The sequence below is a fragment of the Hesperophylax consimilis genome, chromosome 1, assembly GCF_061612785.1.
Source record: "Hesperophylax consimilis isolate HC1 chromosome 1, BYU_Hcon_1.0, whole genome shotgun sequence".
In the NCBI taxonomy this organism is placed as follows: domain Eukaryota; kingdom Metazoa; phylum Arthropoda; class Insecta; order Trichoptera; family Limnephilidae; genus Hesperophylax; species Hesperophylax consimilis.
Window position 1 is genome coordinate 15,987,141 of NC_142836.1, and position 14,261 is coordinate 16,001,401.

The 14,261-nt window shown below is 32.9% G+C and overlaps 1 protein-coding gene across 3 annotated transcripts in view; it reads right to left on the reverse strand.

Moving 5' to 3' along the window:
• LOC149426357 (QRFP-like peptide receptor) overlaps nucleotides 1–3,517 on the reverse strand; it is a 240,428-nt gene extending 236,911 nt beyond the window's left edge. Inside the window, exon 1 of one of the 3 annotated variants that reach the window (XM_089636533.1) lies at nucleotides 3,282–3,517. In XM_089636533.1, the coding sequence (XP_089492659.1) occupies nucleotide 3,282 (1 nt within the window). In that variant the 5' untranslated portion in view covers nucleotides 3,283–3,517. Of the gene's footprint in view, nucleotides 1–2,979; nucleotides 3,101–3,198 lie in introns of those variants that run through there. The other 2 variants (XM_089636543.1, XM_089636551.1) reach the window with 2 other exon arrangements.
• Between the last annotated feature and the right edge of the window lie 10,744 nt (nucleotides 3,518–14,261).

Sequence of the window (14,261 nt, forward strand, 5' to 3'; positions counted from 1 at the left end):
ATTATAAGCAATAATTAGTCGCCTGAAATATCAATACAAATTGAAAATATCTCCCGAGCAAAAATAAATGCGCCAACGGCAATTGAACACAAGGTCATATATTCAATTTATATTGATTTTTCTGGCGACTAATTATTGCTTATAATTATTTGTTATCCTTTGTGCTATGCATAAAACCTTGTCTTATAAACACTAGTTTATCATTAAAAAGCCTTTCCTACAAAAATAAAGTTGTTTGTTAACAGGTGGAAAAATATAAGAAGCAGTAATTGTTGATTGAGACACTAGTACATTTTGAATTATTTGACGGGTTGGAAATAAGCCGACATAGGTCAGTGGTTCTGAGCACCTGACCGGACATCAGAAGGCACGGGTTCAATTCCCGTTCGCGGCATTTATTTTTACTCGGGATACATTTTCAATTTGTGTTGATATTTCAGAAATAAGTTTGTCATTAAAAAATAATGGTCTATACTACCGTAGTATTTACGTACAAGTCAAAAAATAACTTACAAGATTATATGCTAAAAAATGTTAGTATTAACACAAAACAGTCCATGGCTATCCTACGAGAAGCTTGAACGATGTTAGGCTTCCCTATACAAATTTATCAGCAACACAAAACAATATTAACTAAAAATAATAATAATTAAATAAATAGATTACCTTAAAAATGATTCATTCAGTGAAATCCTTCATAAAAATTTTATAGATTTTAAATTTAGATTTTGCTTTTCACTGACCCAAAAAATTTAACTCTCGAATCCCGATATTCTCGAAACATCAGTAAAAACCGTACCTCACATTTTGAAGACATGGATTTATTTTTGCTTTGTGATTTCGCTGTAGGGTAGGAAAGGCCGGAACAATGGGCTAAGAAAGTATCGTCAAACTTCGAGGCAAGCGGTCGAAATCAAAAACACCCCATTCCAACCGAGAACACTGACTTAAGTTGTAATTTTATTTTTGTGTTTATTTAAGACATAATCAGGACATTTATGTAATATATTTATAGATTATATAAAAATATCATTATAATAATATTATGTTTAAAGACTTATGCAATTAGAGGCCGATTTATTTACGTGTCCTGGCCTGAGTTGTGGAGTTTTGGTGAAATACTCAACCCTACACTTCCTTTATATTACACAAATTCCGAGGGCTTCTGGTGACAGCGTCAAATAGCTCTTTATTTCATTACTTTGATCTTACCTAATTTTAAAGTAGTAACGTTAGATTTTGATTAGACTGTAACAATTTACAGTCTATTCAAAATCTAACGTTACCACTTTAAAGTAGGTAACATCAAAGACTGTACGTATTGTTTCATTTCTTCGAGGGTACTCTCGGAAAACTGGCTAAGGGACGCGGGTGATTGGGATCGTTGTGACCAGGCCGCTTTCCAAGCTCATTCTTGCCAGGACTGCCCCGTAATAGTGGGGTAAACTGCCCTCGATACGCGGCTTGTATATTTTTATGTTTCAATCATACTTCCACTTGTAAATATTGTTCTCCTTATTTATTATTTAATTTTAGATGCCAAATCACCAGGCGAACACATTTCAGATGTGTTCTTATTTTGTGTTACTATTAATGTAAGTATGCATACATTATTTCGTACTAATAATCATGCATGCAGGGAAATTGGAGGGTCTAGAATCGTTTTACAATAAATTTAGCTACTTTTTACAAAAAAAATAGAGTCCTGACGTGTGCGGCTAAGGAGGTTAAACAATCAGTTTCCTTACACAGCCGTTGGGAAAGGGTGGGTCCCCCCCAGGGTGGGTCCCCCCCAATGTACGTATTGTTATATGTAATATGTAGGTGGTCACTTCACACGACAGTTTAAAATGGTTCCTTAAGGTATAATTACTTACTGAGCTCTATATAATTGACTTAAGGACAAATGAAAATAAAATGTTAAAACTTAAGGCGTCTTGCCTTAATTTTAGGTTATTTCAAAGAAGTTGAAAACAAGAAGAAGGCTGAAAACAGTTTTCTTGACTTAGAAAATCCAGACGGCAAATCATTATACAAGGTTCATTACTTCAAAGCTCACTACTTGAGGGTTTTTTGTCAATTGTATTATTTTAGTCAAAACAACGATTTTGTGTTTCATAGTTCAGACGGACAAAAGCTAGATAGTAGATATAAATATTCTACATGTATGAGGTAGCAAATATTTACGTTTAAAATAAACTAAGAATTGTTTTGATTGATTGCTGTGTATCTGTTGGTGATTTTGGCTCGGACGTCCATCAATCACACATGTGATTTCAGAGGGAAGGATTTAGAAGCTGCTAGTTTAGCTTGCAAAGCTTCCTAACAATGCAATATTCGTCATAAGCAAACATTGTCGATATAACAATACTTTGCTTTCTATGCACTTGTATAACTTCAAATTTTTATTTAACATTTCAAGTTAATAATGAAGGATTATAAGGGTGTTAAGAGAAGTAGCTGCCTTATTTACTAAGTGATTCCTGAGGTTATTTGGAGTAAAACATGAAGATTTTTTTTTTTTAATAAACATTAAAAAAATCAAGGTAATAGGGGGGCAGTTAATCGGCAGAGTGACGACAAAGATTATTTTTTCAAACAATAAAAATTATGTTCCACTTATGTATCACTGGTTAAATACTTGAGCGTAACTACTTGATATCGTAAAATTAATACTTACCAAATTTATAAAACCAATTATTTGGTATAAGATTTGTGGTATACACAACAATGGTAGTTCAAAATCAATGTTTCATAAAAAAATATATCCATAATTTTAAATAGCAAAAATATAAGTATAAGTTTTGAAAATATTTGTTAGTGGTAAGTATACAACAAAATTAAAAATGCAAAAAAATTAGACACTAGTTTTAAGCTCCGCTGAAGGGATTATATTATCATATCGTAATGTAATAAAACAAACCATGTTAATAATTCGTGATTACTTATTATGTTACGTAAGCTCAGTGGATTAATTACCAATTTAAATCGATTTTATCATTCAATATCAGTTAATTTTACCACACCGATGTGCGTACTTATTTAATTTTTGTAAAAGCTGTTTTCCAATAACCACAAATACTCTTTGCATAGAGGTACGCAATTAAGATCTAGTTTGTTTAGATAATTGCAAACAGGTTTAATATTTGCTTTCCGCACAAATGTCGAATCACGGACGATAAAATGTCTCAAATTCACCTGAAATTAATATTTAAATCTTATTGTCACTGATCACATATGATTAATTAGTTTAGCAAAAATTTAAATAAGTTTTCACAAACTTTTTATGGTCACACCTGATAAATCAGGTAGATTTATTTTGCTGCGAATGGAACCAATTAAATTCGAATATTCTTAGAACGTTTTAAATTATTCAAATCGCACATTTTTTCGAAGGTTTTTTTTTCGGAAAGTTTTTTATTCAATTCGAATGTTTTTGGAACTTTTTATTCCATTAAGTTTTGTTCTTTTCGAATCGGGCTTGAACGCGTTGGTAGACGGTTTGCTGGGTTTCGCGCGTCCGACCCGCACGATGAATGGTGAGGTACTAATATCCCACCATGGGGAGTTGACTGAAGCGATTCACCGGAACAGAGAGTAGAGAGTAGCTGCAACAAGCTAGAGACGTCACCGGTGTTTGGGCGCAGGCTTAGAGCGCTCATTTTCAACGGTTTTCAAAGGGAGTAGAAAGTTGACTAGTTGAAAATCCGATGTCATTAATTAACCTCACTTAATATTTATAACTACTAGCTTCGATACGTTATTCGGAGCGCAAATATAAAGGATTATGTTTCTCAATATATTTTACAACCAAATAGGTAGGTACACAAAATTTGACTTGCTATAAATAATTTAGTTTTATAATATTTTAATATATTTTTTATGAGGAAAAAAAGATTTTGATCGGCGATTTTGAATACTTTGGTTGCGGGACTAATTAGTATTGTTCTGTGCTTACACTGTGAATTTTGTTATCCTCTGGTACTATTCTAGAGGCCATTTTGATATATTTGATTGATTTTGATTAAAGGAATGTAAAAATAAGAGGTCAGCAAAAACAAAAAGTATACAATTTAAAATTAAACAATAACTTTGTAAACATCACTTTTAGGTAAATACTTAATGTCGACCAAGTTTCGCTACAACCGTAGCTTCATCAGGGCAATTATACTGCCGTAACATACGGTTGTAGCGAAACCCGGTCGGCATTAAGTATTTACCTATAAGTGATGTTTACAAAGTTATTGTTCAATTTTAAATTATAATGTCACATCACAAAGTAACCGCTTCATATGAAGAAAAAAGTATACAAGTACCTACATATAAGAATAACAATATTTTTTTTAATTTAAAAAAAGTTAATAACAAAGATATGTCTTGCTCTTTGACCCAAGGTAATCTAAATATTTCCAGTAGCCGATTCAAAATAGATTTTTGATGTATTTAAATAACTAACGATTTAACTTTAATTTTAATTACTTGCCTCAGAACAGAAATCTTCTAGTAAGGCGGGTTACTTTCATGTTTGTAATTTTGATAATGTTATTGCAATAAACGCCCGAGTTGCCGGCAATTAAAAAAAAAACAAATAACTAAATTTAAAAACAAAAACAAAACCAATCAACAATTCAATGCCAAATTCAATACTTCAAAAAAACATCTTATACCTTTAATTTTTAGTATTAATTTTGGCCGCAATATGTTTGGCAAATATAAATAACCCAAATAATTTTATGAAATAATCTGCTGAAAATAAACAAAATTAACAGCAAACTTTAATAAAACTTCAAATATGATTTTACGTACTAAGCGTATAAATCTTATTGTTCAAGAAGCGTTCAAAAATGTAATACTCTGATTATAATTCAAACCAAAGTTGCTTAAATGGTCAATTTTTCGACCATTTCGACCAAAGCCAAATCGGGAAGCGTTTTTTCAAATCTACCCAAAACGCTTATGTCTTCAATCTCATTCTCTTTATAGGTGTTTACGAAATGACTAATTCGGATTTCCAAAATCCGATATGTTTACCGGCTTTATGTGTGATAGAAAATGATACATTTCACAAAATAAAACATCTTTATTCCTACATTGTTATATGTATAACTTAAATAACGAGATAAATAAATATCGTTAAAGAGCTACTATTTTCTTATTTCAATGGATATTAATAAACCCCAGTTATTATTATTTATTTAAAAAATGTTAATTATAATTATTTTTTTAAATATAAAAAAATGTATTTTTGTTGTTGTTAAGAACAACAAAAATAACTGTAGAACTAAAATGTATCTCTAAAATATTTAGAAATTTATCTTTTGTCAAAAATTGCAATTTTCGTATTTTTTTAAATAACGATGGGTTTTTTTACAAACAAATTGGATTTCTTACTATTAATCATGTCAAAGATTTTTATAAAATGTTGACCCTTAATTAATTAATTGATTGATTATTCACTTAAAACTGTATTTCGCTTTTTGAAAATGCTCTTCAAATACACTTTCTCCTTACAGTTATTAAAAATTATATTGCAAAAAAAAAAATATTAAAAAAAAATACTTTTTTTTTTTTTTTTTTTTTTTTTTCGTAGGAAGCAATCACTTTGTGGTTAGACATTTTATATTAAATCAAATAAAACACTTTGTTTATTAACCACGACTTTATTATTATTACATCTACCGGTTTCGCTACGGTCGAGCTTCATCAGGATGTGAAATATAACTAAAATCTAAGACAGAGGTGATGCATATTTATAGGAAAACAGAGGGAGACAGAATATAATACATTATAAAAGTGGGAGGAGTCAAATATTACATAGACATAGTGAATTGAAGATATATAATAACAATTAACATTTTTACATGAATTATACATATAATAATACATTTTAAAGACATAAGAAAAAGCATAAACTTATTATTTAAGAGTGGAAAGGATTCTGGGAAACAAGTTAAATATAGGACTATAGAATGTGTTTTTTTTGATTAGATAAATTAACTTGTGTATTTAATAAATGGTCTGATAAGTTACTGTTTATAGATTTCCTGATTTCTAATGATTCTAAATTGTCTAACCTAATGCCTTTACTATTTTTATGTAAGAGACTAGTACCTGTTATTTTATCAAATCTATGGTCTGCTGATATTAAGTCAATTAAAAAAAATCAATTATTTGGTTTACGTCCAGCCGGGCTTTTACATGGATTTTAAAAACAGAATATACCTAGAGAGCTATCGAAAATTATACAAAAAATAATTACAGCATGATAACAGTTTGACGGCCGGCGTGGTCTAGTGGTATACGCTTTTGACTACAGATCCGAAGGTCGCGGGTTCGAACCCGGCGTGCGCAAATAAATTTTATTTGATTAATTTGTGTTATTTCACAATTAATTAATTTAAAATAATATATAGTATATTTGCGGCACGTTCCAGAGTGGAAGATACTCTCAGTATCGCCCTGGTGTAAGACCACCATTCAGAATTGAAACGTTGCTTGAAATGGCTTTAGCCGTATTTGGTGACCAGATCTGAATAGCCAGGTACTTCCCCACCTTCCTCTTCCCCATCTCCCTCCCCTCCCCAATACCCTCAGCCTCACAACATACCTCAATTGGGGATGCCATAGTCTCACTGGCTCCAGACGGGAGCAGTTGGGACTCTTGTGCGGTATTACTGTAAAAAAAAAAAAAAAGTTAACTGAATAATATAATAATAAATAAAATTAGTAAAACATGTAACAGTACCATAAAATAATATAGAAACTAGAACAATACTACATATAAGACACATCACTAAAACTACATTACCAATGCTACTCTAATTTTTAGGATTCTTCGGTAAGTGCTGTTATAGATTACGCTTAATTCCATAAGTGGACTCAATAAATATATCAATAGTACCCCAAACTTGTTTTCCAGATCATGCATCCTATTGGTTAGTGAGTGTATCTGATAGTTGGTTGTGTATTAGGGTGTCCCAGGACATAAGGAAGAATTTTTTTTCATGAACTGAAATACATACCCTATTATTTTATTCCATTTGATCCCCATAACTCATATAATAAATATTATTTTGATTAAACATCGGCAACCCGTGCCGACTTGATGCCAAACATATGGTACCAAAATTTGTACAGAGTTAATATGGAATGATTTTAAACTTTCATTTTTGTCTTATAAATAGAATTTAAAAATGCACAAATGTTCAATTATGAGAGAAAGTATAGCGCCCTTCGTGGCAGCAGGACGCGTCCTAACGCGTCCTCCAACCGCTTTGTGTTTTTTTAGTATTTTCAAGGGAAATGAGGTAACATCCCTTTGAAATTATTTTTAAAATCAATCAATCAACATTTGAACTTAAATAAAAATAAACTCAATAATTATTAGAACTTTATAATATGTGATTGAGTGCAGTGTTTTAAAAGTGAATATTCGGAAATTTGCTCAAAAATATTGGACATTCGAAACGAACGGCGATCATCGATAAATACACCCCAGATGTTTTCAACGAAATTCTCGGAAACTGGGCAAGTTTGAACCCTGGCAAGTTTTTTACTAAGCCCAAGGTAATTTACTACCGTCGCTTTTTATTGCGGGTAGAATGGCTGAACCACTTCAACAATTACCAGGAACAGGATTACATTGAGATAAATGATGGACTTGCCGAACGTCTCTGCGGTGCTGCCAGGGTCTCTTATCAACGTGAGGTGTCAGCGCTTTATTAGCAGCAGATACATACCTGGACGATGTTGTTGGACGCGGTGGACTCTCTTGCTGCAGCAGCTGGTCCAGTTCCTTCACTACCTAGGATTCTTGCTGCAGAGTCTCCATCTTCTATCTTTGTAGAACGTCACAGCGGTGCTGCCAAGGACTGGTATCTGTGAGAGGATAGTGGGTCAGCGCTTTATTAGCAGCAGACACATACCTGGATGGAAGACGTACCTCGTGCTGGCACTGTTGGTGGACGCGGTGGACTCTTTCGCTGCAGCAGCTGGCCCAGTTTCTTCACCACATAGGATTCTTGCTGCAGAGTCTCTATCTTCTTTTTTCGTGTCACCTCTTCCTATACTCCATTTTACTTAACTTAACTTCACTCTATTTTTGTAATATTTATATTTTCTGTAATACCTGCATCAACTGTAAAGCGCCCCTGAGGTGATATCTCACAAAAGCGGCGCTATACAAATTATCCAATAAATAATAATAATCTTGTATTTTATATTTAAAAATGGTTTATTGATTAAATTTTGTTTTTTACAGTCAGGATACTGACTGATACAATTTACCATCAAGATCTTCCTTCGATGGGATATAACGTTTGTCATGTATGGGTTGATAAAGCATTTTTTATTTTAGTTGTTTGATCCACAGATCCACAGTTTGATCAAACAGCGACAAAATAGATATATATTTTTCGGAATAACTTTATTGAGTAAAACCTCAAATTGTAATATTTAAATATTGAAGACAATATTAGTGATTTCTAAACAAAAATCTGATACAGAAAAATCAGAAAAGGAAACGGTCACATCTGGGACTCGAACCCAGGACCCTTGTCCTTCCGGGACAGTGCTCTACCGACTGAGCTTATGGGACCCTATTCCCTCGGTCACTTTTAACTGTATCATACTTTGAGGGGAATAGGGTCCCATTAGCTCAGTCAGCAATCAAAGCAGGCAACAGTTTTCCGTCCCGGTGAAGAGTCACAACACTGGTGACTACTGGTACCTCGTTTTGAAAATTATCTTTTTTGGCCTCCGCGCGCGCCTTTCGTTTTTCCGTTCGAATTCTTTGAATTGAAGACTTACTTATTGGAACCTGATCAATATTATATCCAAGCGCCTCAAAAGTAGCTTCAAGAATGAAAACAAAATCTCTCATACTTAACTGGCACGTGTCAAGCGCTGCGACTAACTTTGGAGTAATTAAGTCTTTTCGAATCGACGTTTTACTGGTTTCAGGTTGAGTTTTCTGTAGCGTTTTTGGAAAATCTTCTAAATTTGTGTCTTATCTTCGTTCTCTTTTTAGAAGTGCGTAAATCTAACGACATCTTGCCTAAATGCTCGTTTACTAACAAAAAAGCAAGTTACTACAAGCTCATCAACACGTTTGCTCGCGGGCGTCTTAATGTACAAGTACTAACATGTTTCGATGTAAGTCGGCACGGGTTGCAGTGGTCCCAAGTAAACTAAATTTTATTTATTAATGTTTTGTCATTATTGAAACAAAATTAGAGGGTATGCGTTGAAAAATAACAACTTTAATTTTTTGGGACGCCCTATTGTGTATGTATTTCTGAACAATGTTAGATTTTTTCTTATATTCCTAGTCGGGAAATGTAATTTAAAGTAAAAACAATGGCATGACTGCCAATTAAGTTGTTAATGACTCTGCGTAACACAACCAGGGCTGACATAATTCTCCTGTCAGTCAGTGTTATTAGATGCAAGTGATTCATCAAACCGACATAATTAATGTATTCAATTGGAATTCTGAGCTAAAAATTTACGTACCTAAGAAATTTGTGTTGAACTCTTTCTAAATTTTTAGAGTGAACTTTATACGAAGGTCACCAAATAGATGAGTTATATTCCACTTAACTTCTGACTAATGAAATAAAGAGGGTTCTCATACGATCTATAAACTTAAAAACAGTTAAAGTTCTGCAAAAGTAAGCCAAGCATCTTTAACGCCTTATTAGTTATTTAGATGTGTGCAATAAATGTCAAGTTTTCATCGAATATTACACCCAATTCACAAACTTGTGATACTGATATTAATTTAATATTATTTAATGTATATTCATGTAAGATAATATGACGAGTTTTAGAAAATATTAATAATTGACATTTATTAATGTTAAAAAATAAAGCAATTTGTTCACACCATTGATGAAAATGTTCTAAGTTAATTTGTTAAAATTTGGCAATCGTATACATTTCGTATTCTTATATTTTTAATTCGACATCAAATAGCAGAACTTCTACAACATTAAATTGGTCAACATTGTCATTGATGAATAATAAACAATATTTTGACCGTTGAGGAACCCCACTTGTGACTTCAAATGGTTACATGATAACCCCTCAAAATTGCAATTCAACACACCAAGTGATATAAAGTTATCAATATTGATAGTGAAAAACTATTGTTTCATCACTTTTCATAACTTTATGGCACATTTTATAGGTGTGTTGAGTTATCCGGTCACCATTTGGTTATTGTTAGTGAATACTTTACTTTTAGTAGTTTGATGGAAGTCACTTTCGTAATATATAACGTTATTCGATGAGCTGTCATGAATTCAGGCAATCTGGGAATAGATTATTTTTAACAAATATACATTTATTAACCACAAAAGGATATGTGATTTATGATTATCTGGGATCCCTTACATATTTTTTCACAGTACGTAGATACCATGCATTTCCAAACACCATACAAATTATGCAATTCATTTTCTAATGCTTACAGTAATAATTATTATTATCATCGTACAGAAGTTTATATTTATAAAACTTGTCCGTGTGAAATCAAACCATGTCAAACTGTGCAATGTTTTGGCGAACGCGGCAGGCAAATGAAACTTAATGCAAAAATACCTAGCTATATCTCTAGCTATATATCTAGCTCCGCCCACTCAAAGCGCGTTCACGTTCATAATTGATATTTTTTTGGAGTCTTATTTTGCCTTAAAGAATTCAAAATATTTAAGTTCCCCACTGCACCGAGTCAAGAGCCACTAGAACAAACATGTTAAACCACCCCAACCGCCAATGTACTTTTCCAAAATAGTTTAAACCTAATTTAATTATGTAGAACACCTCAATGGTTTCATGTTGAGTCTTAATGAACATAGGTCTGGAAATAATAAATACACACAAAGGATCGAAAGGTTGCTCTTAATATCGAAACATTCATTATTCATGTCAATAGAAATCGACTTCAAAGAAATTCATTTATATTTCAAACTGATGAAAAATAAACATGTCTGTTACCCAGTCGATTAGTGTTAAAAATATCTAACAGAATAAAAATATTTGATTTTGTAATTTAAAATGTACAAAAAAAAATTGTAATCATCATTATAATATGAACATAAAGTATTTTTTACTATACCTCGCATCAAGTCCCGCCACCTAGGGAAAGTAAGTTAAAATAAGTTCGAAAAGAAAAAAATAATCTGAGTTTGATAAAATACTCCACAGATAATTTCGGATAACGTCAAACTGAAGAATTTATTTATTCATTTATACACTATCATTGAAAATGATAATACTAATTAATATAAATCAATGTAATTTATAAAAATAAAAATGCACATAAGATCGATTTCATATATAAAAATGAAATAACATAAAATAATTAGGTCCCAATGACGAGTGTTTTTTTTTAACAATAAACTCACACAGGAGGCCCTGAAGAAAATAATTTCCCTCAGAGCCCATGTCTGATGCTAGGATGGAGGGTTTTAAGGAAAGGAAAAGGAGGACTTGGAAGGTAAAGGGTATGAGGGTTGGGTTAGGTTAGGTTAGGTTAGGTTAGGTTAGGTTAGGTTAGGTTAGGTTAGGTTAGGTTGGGTAGGAATATAGGGATCATTGTGTCCAGAAGTGACGGACATATGAATATATCCCTCCCACTGCGGCGCAAGGCGATGAGTCAAAATACCAGTTGGAGAGGTCAAAGCGTCTCCTCAAACCTGCCTCTACCGATCTGGCAAGCCCCGCAGCTGGTGTTCAGACGCTTAGGGGCGTTGTCCTGCGTTCGATTCCAAGTTGAGACCGTTACATTTTTATTTTTCTGGGTATTGTTCTGTTTTATGTTTCATTTAGATTTATTAGTATTATCTTCTTCTTCAATGATTTATCACTTTGATCGGTTTAATTTCTTTATCACCTTCACTTTCCGATTAATTTTCACATTCGCTTATCTAAATACATTACTCTTTACGTTTTTGTAAGGAATAATTTTAAGTATTTAATTAATACGAAATTAATTAAACCACCTAATATACTACTAAAAGCGGGAGAAAGATAATAACAAATCATATCACGGTTCACAAAATTTTACTTAGATAAATTAAAGCTTTCTGCTTTTAAGAATCCTCTCGGTGTTTTTTGTTATTGTTTTTAATGGGGTTATTGTTGATTTCTACATAATTCGTTAGTAATTGTAAGAATGGGGGTTTTAATGGACGCCAATGTTAACTAATTGAACGGAATTGTTCTAGCAACCTTACGTTTGAGTGTTTCCTTAGAATAGGGATTTACTGGTTATGGGCGCCATCCGACCCTAACACCGCTTCACCCGCAGTCTTATTCACACACTTTAAATAGGCCAATGGGTCAGGAAGTTTCAAAACGAAAAGTACACAGGCTCATGACGCTTTAGAGAAGATAAAATACCCATTTCAACCTATTTTAAGCTTCAAATAGGTGATGGTACAGTTTTACAGAAAATAAATAACGGTGGGTAAAATTTAGGAGCACTCGGTCCTGATAAATAGAAAATTGATACTTATTGTAGCACAGTTAGAGAAAAATAATCCCAAGGGCGCTATATTAACACATTATTTATCTGGAGTAACGAGAAATAAATAATATTTGATATCCGATCTGCGGGCGATCTGACCTATTCTAATCTAATGAAAACTAGCTGTGAAAATACTGGAGTTAATTACTATGGGCAAACACGACTGAAGTGAAAATATATGTATCTGTGTAGGAACTTTGTGAAACATCTGTACATTATTTCAGGGGAATAGATGGTGATGGACTAATTGACTATGGCTAGAGATTGGGGTTGAAACTTTCTTAATTAACGATTAACTTGGAACCTCGGTAGAAACCTTGGCGACAGTGACTACCAAAGTGACGTTCTTGGACCACATACCTATCATGGCTCTCTCCAAAATGCTACAGGCTCCTTGAATTTATCATTAGAACATGTAAACAGTTTGAAAACCCATATGCAATGATAGCCATGCTCGATGGCTTTATAAAAAAATCAGCTGTAATATGCTTGTGGTGTGTGGAATCCGCATCAAGCTAAATACATAACAAATGCTGGAAGAAATCTAGGTTCGTTATGAAGGTTCGTCTATATGCGGACGCACGGAACTTATCCGAGGTTCATGTGCCATATATACTTACTTGTGGCAACAAATAGATTTGGCACCGAAACTAGACGCTATGCAAATATTGCAATACTTAGTCTTAATGTAATGCATAAATCTATTGATACCCTATTCTTCTCGGAATGCTATTGCTTATACATGCCTGAAAACTTCAGCCCTAGTTGTCGCCACGACTTGCTCAAGATACTAGACTGCAGACAAATGTTCTAGCACAGCATAGCATGACACGAAAAATGCTGGGATTGAATGAATTTTCAAGAGATTGAACTTCAAAAATTGAAAACAGTGGATGTATGTCATTTCTCTTTAGATAGTATTAAGGCTTTTTTATAAAAATATATTCCCAGGTCTTTAGAATGTCGTAATGAGAATATTGTAAAAACCACAAACTGTTCGTCAGTGCGCAGTTACACAATAGGATGAATAATTACAATAATAATCGTACAATAACATTAATATGAAAATATTTCGATAGTAAAGCTGCGGCCAATTCATGAATTTGACCTCATATTAGAATTAAACCTGAATCAGGTAGGTTTCAGATTGCTGAAGCCAGAACATTTATATGATTTAGGTTTATCCAAATTTGTCCAATGTTGTCATACTCGTATTAGATAAAAGCGTATTTTTATATTCTGTGCCAAAAATAAAATATTTACGATCAATGGTATTATTATCGCGGCACCCGCAGATTACCACTTCCAAGATACATCATTAGTCAACTGAATGACGCGCGACTTGCTTGTCACTTCTGCTCCACTTCAAGAATGAGAAAACGGATAAAAACCTTTACATTACCGAGCGCGACTGAACTAGGACCAAAAAAAGGCTGCCCTCAGAAGATAATCTTATTATTCGTTAAATGGTCGTTTCATGATACACAATATATTATATTTTCCATGTAGGCAGGTATGTTTCTTATTGTTGCCATAGACATGAATGGTACGAATGGTAATTTGGGATTTTTATAAACAAATTGTGATATTTTAATATGAAATTATCATACCATAATCCCAAAATAACATTTGTGTATATTTACAACAACCGTAGCACAAGACATGAAGACTGTGTATAGGTGTCTCAGATAATATCTTCAACAACGACAAAACATGGTTTATGCGCAAA